This window comes from Balaenoptera ricei, chromosome 4 (genome assembly GCF_028023285.1).
Source record: "Balaenoptera ricei isolate mBalRic1 chromosome 4, mBalRic1.hap2, whole genome shotgun sequence".
NCBI classification, from domain to species: domain Eukaryota; kingdom Metazoa; phylum Chordata; class Mammalia; order Artiodactyla; family Balaenopteridae; genus Balaenoptera; species Balaenoptera ricei.
The window spans coordinates 90559402-90574658 of record NC_082642.1 but is presented as its reverse complement, the minus strand read 5'-3'; the positions used below and the strand labels follow the sequence as shown (position 1 = coordinate 90574658).

General features: G+C 38.4%; 1 protein-coding gene across 2 annotated transcripts in view; it reads right to left on the bottom strand.

Moving 5' to 3' along the window:
- SNX4 (sorting nexin 4) overlaps positions 1–15257 on the bottom strand; it is a 65724-nt gene that overhangs the window by 21404 nt on the left and 29063 nt on the right. For both annotated transcript variants that reach the window (XM_059920920.1, XM_059920921.1), the window contains exons 7-8: positions 13573–13645; positions 4606–4667 (exon numbers count right to left, since the gene is read on the bottom strand). In XM_059920920.1, the coding sequence (XP_059776903.1) occupies positions 4606–4667; positions 13573–13645 (135 nt within the window). The remainder of the gene's footprint in view (positions 1–4605; positions 4668–13572; positions 13646–15257) is intronic.

The window sequence follows — 15257 nt, the reverse complement described above, 5'->3', positions numbered from 1 at the left end:
TCGTTGCAGCCTGAAACTGCAATTCTTTGCTAATCTTTGCTGGAGAAATATCTGGCAGTCTATTTGTTTCATGTCAACAGTGTTTGGTCTAATTCTTGACAGGCAGATCTCAAAAGTTCCTGAAACTAGTGAACATATGGACAAGTCCTATAAGCACGTACATGGAATGACCCTTTGGCCTGTCCTAAATTGAATCAGGTGCTATATCCAGGAGGAAGCTGCAAAAAGCCTAGGAACTCAAGAAGAGCACAAAATGAACTCCTATACTTTAAAAAACAACAAAAACAAAAAAACCCAGCAACATGCAACATGAACATATCACAAAAATCTTCCCTGTTTCTTCTCTGTGCATCTAATTCCTGCTCATTTCTTACTTACAAGTAAGTTTAAGTCTTGTCACCTTTCCTTCCCTCTTTGACAGTCCTTTTCCACTCATAGCTCAATCTTTTTTCTTAATCCATTTTCTCACTTCAATCTCTAATTTAGCAAAAAGGCATAATTTTACAGTTATTTGATATATATAGAAAACATTTAAATTAAGAGACAAAGCTGATGAAATCAGCTTTATATTTCTTCCCCTCTCAAATTTCAAACCAAAGAACAGAAACACATTAAACTTTTTTCCAATTATGTGACCCTCAAGCTCTGGATTTTTTCATTACTCTTTTTTTTTGGCTGCGCCGCGACGCTTGTGGGATCTTAATCCCCAGGCCCCGGCAGTGAAAATGTGAGTCCTAACCACTGGACCACCAGGGAATTCCCTGGATTTTTTCATTACTCTTATGGTCAGTGTAGTGCCACTGACCATAAGAGTAATGAAAAAATAAAAAGGAAACAAAAAGAAAAGATAAAAAACACTCATTACCAATTGGTACTGCTCAGCAATCCTTTCCCACTTTCCTAAATGATACCTTCATCAGTGCTTCTCAAACTGGGATACTTCATCTTGGATATCTGAAGCCATCTAAGCATGGCACAGTTTTTCTGAAGAACGAATTTTAAGTTTGAGGCAGGGAAAGTTATATATATACTTAAATAACCATGGATGCTCTACAGAGTAAAATGTAAAATTTGAATAAACTGACAGAACTCAAGTCTTCAAAGATATTCTGCACTTGCCACAGCTGCTTCCAGCCAATCCCCCACGGAGCTGGTAAGGGGAGATAAAGGAGGGTATGCAGTAGGATCAGTTTAAGAACTCTCCTCTCCATTAGTTTGAGACAGACTGCCCTATATCACTCCCCTCAAGCTTCCTAACCACAGAATCACCCCACCTGTTCTCAGCAGAGACACCTGCTTTACTAAGACAGGGGCCAGCTAAAGCGGCCTCCTGCCACATACTGCTCCTCTCCTTTAAGACAGCTCTGTGCCTTCCTCTCTATCTTCTCTTCCATCCACCCTCCTACCCTTGCTCCCCCTGCAAAAAACAACCACCACCACCACAAAGAGGCCCTATACCCCTTCAAGAATAACCTCAGAGACTTTTCTTAACAGACTTATCAGTAACTTGCTGTCTTTCCTTCCTTAACCCTTTCCTGTCATTCCTAGGACCACAGCATTATATCACTCAAACCAAACTGCTCTCCAAATTAACACCGAAGATTTACCCACCCATTTCCCCTCTTTTCGACTAAATTCAATTCCTCTACAGTATAACTCCAACTTCTTGAAGTGCTCCCTTCACTTGCTTGACACTGCACACTCCTCATCAATTTCCCAATGTCTCCCTCACATTCTTTTTCTTTGCCTGACCCCTGAACACAGATATTCCCCAAGGTTCCGCCCTTGAGTCTCTCACAGACTTACCCTAACCCTCTAACATTATCACCTTAACCCTACATTAAATATCATTCTATTAGGATGTAACTTTTATATACAACTCATATTCTCACCAGCCTCTCACACTGCAGATCCAAATTTCCAATTGCTTAATAGAAATCTTTAAATCAAATGCAATCTATTCAGAACAGAACCCTTTAATTCATTCCTCAAACCTGTTATATTTCCTACATTCTCTATCACAATCCTCCTAATCATTCAGCTGCCTGCAAATTAAATTTTGGTATCTTTAGCACCTACCACGGTAGCAGGAGTTCAGCAAATGTGTGCTGAATGACTGAAAGAATCAATTGATAAATCTTGTCATTTATGTCTCCTTAATAGTCCCTACTGGCAATTGCTCTGGTTCAGGCTCTTGATCACCTGCTTAAATTACCTCAACCACCTGTGGTCTCCTTGGCTCACTTTTTATGAAGTATTTTAGATGTAAAATGGCTTTCTGTTAATTTACTGAGTTAGCACAAAGGCGAATCTGTATAATATTTATCATGAGACATTAATGCAAATAATTTTTTTTATAATTTGATTCAGCCAAGTGACCTTTTATCCACTTGCCTCTCAAATTAACACAAGTCCATTTATTATTTACAATAAATGTACTACTTTTGAGAGTGTCTGATTTATGTTAATTATCATATGAGCATATTCCCAAGCTTAACTAGAGTTCCAGTTTTAGTATTCTTAAAATCAGGGCTGACTCACGCATAGATCTAAAAGCAGGTAAGTCGCACATCATGCAGCTGACTTGAATATGATTTGCCTTTCTTCCCATTATTCCTGTTTAGACATATACTCCTATCCTAGTTATGAAGAGTCTACATGTTTACAATATTAATATGCTTCTCTTCATTAAAAAAATCATATAATGCTGATACTGTCCCATCTTGCATTTGATCAACCAAGACATATGGATAACCTGTTACTCAAATTAAGTAAATATGTAGCCATATCTCACACTTGACATTCAAATAAATTTAATATGAATCAAAAATTTATGAAACCACAAAAATGTAGAAGAAATGAAAAATCTATTTTTTTATAATCCATAGTGGGGAAGACCTTATTAAGATATACACAAAAGTCAGAGGCTATTACTTTATAAAGGAGAAAATCTAACCACTTACATGTTAACTGAATTTAACAAATTGAGTATTTCTGTATATCAAAAACCACCAGAAGGGCTTCGCTGGAGGTGTGGTGGTTAAGAATCCGCCTGCCAATGCAGGGGACATGGGTTCAAGCCCTGGTCCACATGCCACGGAACAACTAAGCCCATGCGCCACAACTACTGAGCCTGCGCTCTAGAGCCCACGAGCCACAACTACTGAGCCCACGTGCTGCAACTACGGAAGCCCACACGCCTAGAGCCCATGCTCCTCAACAAGAGAAGCCAGCGCAATGAGAAGCCTGTGCACCGCAATGAAGAGTGGCCCCAGCTCACCGCAACTAGAGGAAGGCCACACATAGCAATGAAGATCCAATGCAGCCAAAAAATTAAATAAAAAAAAAAAAGCCCCATACAGTTATTTACTGATAGCAATATATATTGGGGAGCTGCTTTTAAGTAGAAAAAAAGCAAAGTAAAACAAGTGAACATAGCAATGTATAAAATATGCTCCCTCTCCATGTTTAAAAAAACGGGGGGCAGGAGTGGGGGGACTTCCCTGGTGGTCCAGTGGTTAAGAATCCGTCTTGCAACGCAGGGGATGCCTGCTCGATTCCTGGTCAGGGAACTAAGATCCCACATGCCGAGGGGCAACTGAGCCCGTCTGCTGCAATTACTGAGCCCACGTGCCACAACTACAGAGCCCACACGCTCTGGAGCCTGTGCACCACAAATAAAGAGAAGCCCACGTGCCACAACTAGAGAGAGAAGCCCACGCGCCGCAATGAAAGATCCTGTGTGCCACAACTAAGACCCGACGCAGCCGAAAAATAAATTTTTTTTTAAAAGGGGGGAGGGAGAAATGCACTTGTTTGTGTGTTAATATATACATTTATGGTGCTACATGTTACTAGAAGGATACACAAGTAACTCAGGAACTGCTATTAGTTGCCTCAGAGGAGGAGACTGGGGTGGTTAGCAGGCAGGAGGGAAGAGACTTTTCACTATATAAGCTTTTGTTCCTGTTGAATTTTGTGCTATATGAATGTTTTACCTATTCAAATATGTTAAATGAATTATTTTGATTAATTCAATCAAAAGGACTTAGAACATTAGCAAGGACATTTTTCTTACAAGAAGATTTGGATAATTAACTTCTAAAATGTCACAACTAAAATAATTAACACACATAAAAATTCACAAAAGAAAAAGCTCAAAAATAACCAATATGCAAGTTATCTACACAAATAAATATTCTAATTTACACTAATATCACCTCAAGACTGAAAAACCCATCTTGCAAAAGCCTTCAGAAATTATAAAGTGACACAAAGAAAGAAAAGAAAAAGAAAACCGCTAACTCTATATGACAGTGATTTCCAAAGGAATCTTCTTGGGCATTCTGCCAAGAAAGTAAAAGACACCGCTCACTGCTTCAGAGCAGTTTATCTTTTATCTGCTCAATATATTGGGCTTCCTTATTATTCTTTATTTAAACAAAGGCTTTACAGTGAAAAGTTTGAAGACTACTACTATAGGACATCATTTAAGAAATAATCTTTTGCTTTCCAGAATCATATATTTTCAAGAATTATAGTTCTTAGGCAAAAAGCTAATTAGAGCTAGTTGTTGTTTATTATAAAAGTTTGCATAATGCTTACCTGAAAACTCGCCCATAATTCCCATGTACTTTATATACACCATACAGTCGGTCTGCTACTCTCTGGAATAAATATTTGAAAGAAATTGCTATGAAGTCAAAGTTACATAAAGATTACTTAAAAAAAAGATTTTATCCTCATTTAAAAAAAAAAAAAAATATATATATATATACATGCTTAGCACAATAACCCTGAAAAATATGGAAAAGAAGCTTAAATCTCCCAAAGTTTCATCATGGGGAGAAAAAACACCTAGTGTTATCATATTTATGTAATAGCTTTCATATTTCTTCATACATATATCTATTTTTAATTAACGTTTTAAAATTTCCTATACCAAGAGTGCTAATATTTTTAACCAGCAGGTTACTATTACATACATTTATTTATTTATTTATCTATCTATCTATCTATCTATCTATCTATCTACGGCTGTGTTGGGTCTTCGTTGCTGCACGTGGGCTTTCTCTAGTTGTGGCGAGCAGGGGCTACTCTTTGCTGTGGTGCGCGGGTTTCTCATTGCCGTGGCTTCTCTTATTGCAGAGCACGGGCTCTAGGCACGTGTGCTTCATTAGTTACAGCACACGGGTTCTAGGGCACGTGGGCTCAGTAGTTTATGGCTCGTGGGCTCTAGAGCGCAGCCTCAGTAGTTGTGGTGCACACACTTAGTTGCTCATGCGGGATCTTCCCAGACCAGGGATTGAATTGGCAGGCAGATTCTTAACCACTGCACTGCCAGGGAAGTCCCAATATTACTTTTAATAGATACCACTTTTTTTTTTTAATATTTATTTATTTACTTATTTATTTTGGCTGCGCTGGGTCTTAGTTGAGGCATGCGGGATCTTTTAGTTGTGACATGCAGCTTCTTAGTTGCGGCATGAGGACTCAGTTGCAGCATGTGGGTTTTTTAGTTGCAGCATGTGGACTTCTTAGCTGCGGCATGCATGTGGGATATCTAGTTCCCCGACCACGGATCAAACCTGGGCCCCCTGCATTGGGAGCACAGAGTCTTACCCACTGGAGCACCAGGGAAGTGCCCCCATTTAAAAAAAGATTTTTATTTATTTTATTTTATTTATTTGGCTGCGCCAGGTCTTAGTTGCAGCATGCAGGATCTTTTAGTTGTGGCATGTGGGATCTAGTTCCCTGAGCAGGGATCAAACCCAGGCCCCATGTATTGGGAGTGCAGAGTCTTAACCACTGGACCACCAGGGAAGTCCCCTGATACCACTTTAAATAGGTGCATAAAATTCCACCTAGTGGTGTATAAAATATATAAGTATTCCTTGTCAGATAGTTAGTTATCCCTAATTTTTTCAGTATTATAAATAACGTTGAAATAAGCATCTCTGAGAGCACAGCTTTTTCCAAATTTCACATTATTTCCTTAAGATGAAGTCCCCAAAGGGGAATTTACCAAGGAAAAGAATATAAACATTTTCAATTGTATTGACAGTTTTATATATAAACACTGCACACATGCAATATACTTTTTTTTTGTTTTTGGCTGCATTGGGTCTTTGTTGCTGCTGCACGTGGGCTTTCTCTAGTTGCGGCGAGCAAGGGCTACTCTTCGCTGTGGTGCGCGGGCTTCTCATTGCAGTGGCTTCTCTTGTTGCAGAGCACGGGCTCTAGGCACGTGTGTTTCAGTAGTTGCAGCACGTGGGTTCTAGGGCACGTGGGCTCAGTAGTTATGGCTCACGGGCTCTAGAGCGCAGCCTCAGTAGTTGTGGCGCACAGGCTTATTTGCTCATGTGGGATCTTCCCAGACCAGGGATTGAACCTGTGTCACCTGCATTGGCAGGAGGATTCTTAACCCCTGCACCACCAGGGAAGTTCCCAGGCAATATACTTCTGTGCTACTTTATCAAGTTAATGCCTTCTAACCAACTAAGATTAGATGTTTTAATAACAGTAGAATTACAGTTTAGGTCACTGAGATAAAATATGTACTGCCTAGAGACTTCCCTCGTGGTCCAGTGGTAAAGAATCTGCCTTCCAATGAAGGGGATATGGGTTCTATCCCTGGTCGGGGAACTAAGATCCCATGTGCCGTGGGGCAACTAAGCCCATGCGCCACAACTACTGAGCCCAAGTGCCTCAACTAGAGAGCCCGCATGCCGCAAACTACAGAGCCCACGCACCACAACTAGAGAAAGGAAAAAAAAACCCACACACCACAACTAGAGAGAAGCCCACGCGCCACAGCAAAGAGCCCAAGTGCTGCAACTAAGACCCGACGCAGCCAAAAATTAAAAATAAATAAATAAAATAAATATTTTTAAAAACTACAAAAAAAAGAAATTACTGCCTAGCCATTCACACAAATTTTACAAAAGACAAAACAAAACACCATATGCAGTAATCTCCTATACTTTCCCCCAAAGTGCTATGGACATGAACTAGATCAAAAGTCAATCCCACATAAAACCCTAAAAAAGAATTCCTAGTATATAATTTCCAAATGTAAACCCTGAATTTACATTCAACCCCTCTAGTTCCTTACTCAAACATGAGTAATTTGAGGAATCAGGCATTAACCATACAATAATTCTTAAACCTTTCAACACTTCAGCTTAAACTGAATGAACCACATTGTAAAAACCTGGAGCAGGCGTAGGAGGATCATAAAATGTTTTCCATCTCTCCTTGACCTGCTAGACTAGAGGGCAGCACACTACAGGTCTGCAGCTTGTTTTTGTAGTCTTACTGGAACACAGTCATACTCACTCATATTAGCACTGTCTATGGCTGCTTTCATAGCAGGGTTGAATAGCTTCAACAGGGACCATATGACCCAAACAGCTGAAAATATTTACTATCTGGCCTTCAGAAAAAGTTTGCCGACCCCTGTACTAGACTCCACTTTCAGGACAAAGTTCATAGTCTTTATTAGGCTTGAAACTTTCCAGGGCTGTCCACAGACCTCTAAACTAATATCTCTGGGATGTTATTTCCCAATTATTTTTTGAGAGTCCTATAGAGTGTCAAAGGTTGGTTGGTTGTTTAAAGTGGTTCCATTGTCAAGTAAGTTTGGGAAATACTGAGATTAAAACGTTTAAACAGGTTTTTTTTCTGCAGGACTTTTTTGATCTTTAACACTATATATGAATCAGGACTACTGAGAGAGAGTTGGTTTGCAGTAGGGAACATGTTACAGGACTGGCATTCCACAGAATATAAAACGGAAAATGTCACTCTAGACTACTAACTTTTGCAGATCCTCATACTTTTTTTTTTTGCCTGTGCTGCATGGCATATGCAGGATCTTAGTTCCCCAACCAGGGAGCGAACCCCGCCCCCTGCAGTGGAAATGCGGAGTCTTAACCACTGGACCGCCAGGGAAATCCCTACATCCTCGTACTTTTAAAGATCAAACGTCCTCCTGACAGCTGAGCATTTTATCATCTACCTATTATATTAAGTATAGAAGAGAGGGAAAGAGCTTGTTAAATAACCACATGAGAATAAAAACTAGAACAACTTAAATACAAAATGCATACACAAAATAAATGTTCAAAGAAAGTTTCTGAATCCCTGGTATTTAAAAGTTTTTTTTTTCCTTTAAATTTTATCACTCCTGGCAGCTGATACAAAAGGAACTTTTACCATGATAATCAGAGCTCTGGAAAATACTCTGGTCCATAGAACATGACATAAAGAGGCAAGAATTCTCATACTCCAGAAAGGTGAGCACCCACACAAGGAACTACTCTATTGGTGAATGAGGCAACAAAGAGCCACTCAGCAGTTGTTACTGGACCAGCAATGTTTCTGGCATGAACTACTCATGAAAACAAATTGTTCTAGCCAACCAAAACATGAGATGATTGGTATCTAGATCATCAGGCAGTGAGAAAAAAGATGAAGCGAGGAAAAACCAGAAACTATAGACAAAAATGATCATTTCTAGAGAAAAGTAAAGACAAAAATGGCAGGTAAATAAATCATGAATTATTAAAACCTGAAACCAGATTAATTCAGTGGTCGTTGGTAAGCAAGAATCATGGTGCCAGGTAAAGGGGGGCTATACACAATGATTTAGTCTACACTGCCACTCAATTTCAATTCTGCTGACAAGCCTTTCTTTTTGAAAAGTGATCATCTGACAACTGACAGGGGAGGACTGACACCTAGCAAATAATATGACAACAGAAGAAATCTGACAGACTCATCTTATCATCCTCCCCAGTTCTGAATCATCTGCAACTATGGTAAGAATGCCTTCTCTATCCTCACTGAAGTAGTAGGGGATTAAATGTTAAAAAGGACACAAAGTCTTAGGACAGTCTATTAGATGATCTTATTTTAAAAATCTGGACACATAGCTTTTCTTTTGAATTATCTCCTAAGGAGGCAATGATTATGAGATTTAGGACTCCTGATACTACTGCCAAAATCTTTCCCAAAGGAACTGTATGTAATACTTTACACAATGCCGCTGTCACCAAATATTTCACAAACACTAGATATTACCATCTTTATATATGACTACAAATTAAATGTTAAATAGTGCCTCAATAATTTCAATTTACATTTTTAGAGTATTAGCAAAGTTAAACATTCCTCCCTCCCTTTTAAATTTGATTTCCCCTAGAGAGGCAGCAAATATGATTGTAGGAAGTAAGGGATTTGGAGTAAGACAAATGTGAATTCAAATTCCAGCTCCTGGGACTTCCCTGGTGGTCCAGTGGTTAAGAATATGCCTTCCAATGCAGGGGGCGTGGTTCAATCCCAGGTCGGGGAACTAAGATCCCACATGCCAAGGGACCACACATAGAAAGAAGCCCATGAGCCACAACAAAGAGCCGGCATGCCACAACAAAAGATTACACATGCCGCAATGAAGATCCGGTGCTGCAACTAAGAGCCGGCGCAGCCAAAATAAATAAATATTAAAAAAAAAAAAATTCCCGCTCCTTCTTACTTTAGGGTTTGACTTTTGAGAATTTATTAAACTACTCTTAGCCTTAGTATTATATCATTCTCTTGGAAATGTGGAAATGAACCTCATCATATGACTCTGAGGATTAAAGAAGATGGCATTTGTAAGGTTTCTGGCAATAAGCAAGGTTACTCAATGAAAATCAATTCTCTTCTCCCTCAATCTACCTGAATTCATGTCCTCTGTCAATATATCATTTGTAGGTGGTCAAGAGCATGGGTTCTGGAGTCAGACAAAGGTTTAAATTCTGGCTTCATCATATCTATTTATAGTATAATATTAGGCAAGTTACTTAACTTCATTTGCCTCTGCTTCCTAATCTATAAAATGGGGACAGTTACAGCACCTACCTTCAAAGGGCTACTGTCGGAATTAGGTAAGAATAACACAATATGCTTGGCTGATATACAACAGTATATAAATATTAGATTAGCATTATTTTCCTTTTGTCTTAGTTTACAAAACACAGATTATCTCATCTGAGTCTCACAACTCTATGAATAACACACTCATTCATATAACAAATATTTATGTAATACCTACTATGTGCCAGGCAGATATTCCCATTTTCTGGCAAAGAAAACAAACTCTGAAAGGTTAGTGGATTTGCCTGAAGGACCTGGTAAATGCCAGAGACAAGTTCTAAATCCAGCTCCTCTCAGTCTAAGGCCACCTGCCCTTTCTGGTTGTTCTGTTTTGACGTCTTAAATATTAACTCTTTAACCTGTTAGTCATTTATTTTTTGCCTTTTCTACTTTCAAAAGAATTCTCCTTGTCAGAAAAGATAGCCAAATAATTCTACTTTCTCTTCGTCTGTTAACAATTCATCATCTGTCTCAAACAGTGTCTAAGCCTTCTCCTGACACTCTGAATGTTACAAAAAAGCCCTCACTGTGGTGATTTGTGTGTTGTTTGCAGGCTTCTGTCAGTGTTGGGCTCTAAACTTCCATTTTTAACTGGTATGTCACTGTCTATGACTAAACAGCCTTTCTCCTAATTTTAGAACAATCAAGATTTTAGCTATTCTGTATTTTCCATTGGCATTTATCTCATTTATAGAGTCAGAATTTCAATTTCACTCACAGAACAAGTGCTGCCTTTCCTTTGAAGAGCTCAAGCTGTCTTTTATGTCAATTAAGTTTCTGAAGCCTGTTTTCATAAAGTTTAGGGTAAATATATCGATACCCAGAATTCTCTTACTTGTGTATTGTAAGCTCTCTGATGACAAGGTCATTTTTCTTTAAAGGTCATATTTCTTGTCAAATATACATTACTAACCAGTTCTCCCTGGCTGGTTATAATTAAATTCAAGAAGTAATTTATGTTACTGCTCTTTAAGATTTTTTAAACATAAAACTGTCAGCACATACATCCATTTATTCATCCATTCAGTGAATATGTAGTGGGTGCCTACTCTGAGTCAGGCATTATTCTAGGGATCTGACAGTGAGAAAACAAAGCTCCTGCACTTGGGAGCTCACATACACTAGTAGAGGAGATAATTAACAAATGAGTACAGAATACAATGTCAGTGTTGCTATAAAGACAACAGTGATGACAGAAAATGACAGGAAATGATAGAAAACTGCATCGTATTTTATATAGGATGCTCAGGAAAGATGATTTCTCTCAGGGGGCATTTGGGCCAATAACTGAATGACAAAAAGAGAACAGGTCAAGAGAGGTTCTTGAGAGTGGGGCATGGGGGAAGAATCGTGCAGGCACAGGAAAGAGCAAATAAAAGCCCTAGGGCAGAAACAAGCTTGGCATGGTTGAAAGTAGTTAGAAGGACAACAGGGCTGAAGTGGAATGTACAAAAAATAAAAAGGAACATAGGGGGCTTCCCTGGTGGTGCAGTGGTTAAGAATCCGCCTGCCAATGCAGGAGACACGGGTTCGAGCCCTGGTCCAGGAAGATCCCACATGCCGCGGAGCAACTAAGCCCGTGCGCCACAGCTACTGAGCCTGTGTTCTAGGGCCCACAAGCCACAACTACTGAGCCCACGCGCCACAACTACTGAAGCCCGTGTGCCTAGAGCCCATGCTCCCAACAAGAGAAGCCACCACAATGAGAAGCCTGCACACCACAACGAAGAGTAGACCCCGCTCGCCACAACTAGAGAAAAGCTCACATGCAGCAATGAAGACCCAACACAGCCAAAAATAAAATAAATAAAATTAAAAAAATAAAATAAGTTAATTTTAAAAAAAAGGAACATAAAAACAACTGAGAGAGACTCAAAATTTTTATTTAACATCAGTTAAAATTTGTCATGATCTTTAAAGATTATTAAGTATTAATCATACTCAAAAATATACTTTCAGCAGAAAATCAGATATAATCACTATCCTATCTTGAGTTTTGACAATTTTCTTACTTGCTTTATGAGAGCAATCACCCATACCTTCTTGCAGGCTAGATGATCTGTAGCACAGTTTCACAACAATGACAATTATTTCCTCCCTCCTTTAGATCTCACTCAAATTTACTACCTATGCTTCATGGATTTTCTGAGTGTTTAACTGTTAAACTTTGTTCAGTTCACTCCTCATCTCTGCTATTTCTGATAAATCTGATTCTGGATGGTTTTTCTGCCTTGTCCCTTAGCTTCTTCTGGGCGTGAAGGACTGCTTGAGAACATCTCAATATCTGGGGTTAGTCCTGTGACTGCTTAATGGTGTACCTCTGCCTGCCCTAGACTCTCAGAACTGTTAAGCTCCCTGCTACATGATGCTTTCTACAGGGTGCCCCCCTTCCCTTTGGTTGAAGGCCTTTAAGGAGGATACGGCTTTCATAATCAGATAAGACTTCTAATTTGAGTAAATTCTTCAAGTTTTCTGGCACAGAAGACAAAGCAGTATGAAGTGTTCTTCCAGTCTTCTGGGATGTCTCTGCCCCACCTCCAATTTCCACAAGAACTGCTGCCTAATTTGTTTAGGTAACTTCAAAGCAGCTCAGGGCCTAGAAATTTTATATCATTAATTCACAAGTCCTTTCCAATACCCAGTTCTTGACTCTACCCTAATAATTCTCACAGGTAACTTTTCTTTTCCTGGAAAGTATCTTACAATTTTTTTAAGAAGTCCTATAGTATTCTGAATGGTTACACAGATTGGGCCAATACGAGGATACTTCAGAAGGATTTATTTCCCTTGCTCTATTTTTTTTTATACTTATGAAAATCTTCAAACATACAAAAAGCAGAGAATAGTAAGATATACTCCCATTTCCCAACACTCACCTTCAACAATTATTATACAGCCAATCTAGTTGCATCTAAAACTGCCCCCACTCTCCACTCCTTACCAGTAGACCCTTTCATTAAAATAAATCTCAGATAATATATTTCATTTCAAGATGATTCTAATCAGCATAAGATATAATCCTACACCTGGTAACCCAGCGTCTTTCAAAGCCTTTAAGGAGAGTTCTAAGGTTCCTCTAGGTTACCCCAAAGGACCAGAGTAGATGACACAACATTTTTCAGGTACTACATTAATTTACCCAAAAATATTTTTCTCCCATGTCTGTTACAGCCAAACTGTACAGCTAAGTACAATCATTATTCGTAGACTTCTAGTCCCTTTTGTCAGAGCAGACCATTACCCTACATAAATTTATTTAGTATAATTTAAGAGCACACAGAATGGCCTAACACAGTGTTAACTATTCAGCAACCTTAAAAAAAAAAAACATTGAAAGGATAGGATATTATGTGTAGATCTAAAATCCCACACTTAATTATATTCCAACACTGAAATGGTAGGCCCTTTGATAAGATGTCAAAACAACCATATACAGACTACAGAGAAAACTATAGGCTAAAATTCTTCAAGTTATTTATGCCAGAAAACATTTCACATTTTTTAAAAAATGCAATTTAGGTGATGAACACACCAAATTTGAATATAAAAATCAGTTATTCATCATAAATATCTTCCATTACTTAAAAACATAACGATTAAATGAGAAGCACTTCCTTTTTAATGTCTGTCAAAAAGTTCTTGGGGACCACTTACAGCTCTGACTCGAAGAAGATGTGAGATGACAGACTGTAGTTCATCACTGTAGTGTTTTAGTTCTGTAAATCTCCTGAAACAGGAAACAAAACATCATTTTTCTCATGAAAAGTCAAAAACTGAAAGACAAAACAGCAGTTCCTGAGAATAATAAAACTGATTCTATTTAACTATTTGCTAGCCTTAAACATTTACACACCGATGCAAACTCAGAAAGTTCTAAAACAAAATAACCATATTTTCTCCAGGTATTTTTAAAGCCAAGAAAGATGTCATACTTCATAATTTACACTGTGGAACTGAGATAGAGATAATATTTGTTGGTTTGAAAACAGAAAAACAGGAAAAAGTTTATAGTGCAAAAATTTTATGGTGCAACCATAAACTCACTGTCTCTAACCTTAATCTTCATGCTGCTCAGTAATCTTTGTTTCTATAATCTGATATCTGCCATTCTCCATAAGACCTGAAACTTCTATTACCACTGTTCTTCCAGCAATGTAACACCTGACCTCACCCTCCTCAAAAATTTGTTTCCCTGACATCAGTGTTAATTTCTCATGATTTTCCTTTTACTCTCTGGTCATTCCTAAAGTCTCCTTTGCAGGACTCACTCCCTTCACTCATCTCTTATACCGCCAACTTTAGCATGCAAAGGACTTCTGAAGTGTTTGCTAAGAACACTACTGAGGGCCTCTAAGTCAAAGAGGGCATGAGTAACCACCACAACTGTACACAGAGGCCCTACTGGGACTCAGGAATCTGAATTTATAACAAACTCACTCACAGGATTCAGATGCTGACAATCCTCAGATTACACTTTGGAAAATGCCCTTCAAGCACTGGCTTCTTTAGGATTCAGCCCTAGGTCCTCACCCATCTTACAACCAATCTTTCAATCTACACACTCTATGTGACTTATTCACAAAGCTTCACAATTATGATCTACATGCTGCTGAACTCCAAATATATAACTCCAGCCCAAATCTCTCCTAAAAGCCATTATCTATGAAGCCAACTAACTAACAGACGTTTGTACTTGTTTACATATCCAAAGCTCAACTTATCTTCCCCTATCCCGTCAAATCTCTCTCCTCTATTCCCTAGCAGTTTAAACAATGAAACCTAGGTGCCACCTGTATTTCCTTCTCCTCTCTTTCATCCCATACATTCTACCAATCACTCAGTCTGCCTCCTAAATGTTAGCCAAATATGGCCACAAAAAAGTAGAGACTCAAGGTCCACCTCCTCACTACTTTTAACAGTCTAGTTTGAATAAAAATAAACATGCATGAAGAGGTATCATTTGAAACCTCTGAAACAATCTTTCTGGTTTTCTAGATTTTAAGAAAGAACAGAATGAAAGTATTTTAGTGATACAAACTATTTCAGTAATGGTATGAATAATAATTAATCTATTGGGCCAAATAGACCTAGAACAGAGATTCTGTATATTAAAAATCTGTTACAACAATGACTGATATAATTCTCTTATCTAAAACTTAAGGCAAACAAATTCTATTACTAATTATACATTAATTAAATACTTGAACAAGAACTTAGGAGCAAAAAACTGCCTTGTTTATGTTATTGGTCATATCACATTTAAAATTCTATATATAATATGGATATTAAATAAAATTTAGCAATCTAGAAAAGCTGGTAGGTCAGAAAAGGGAAGACAA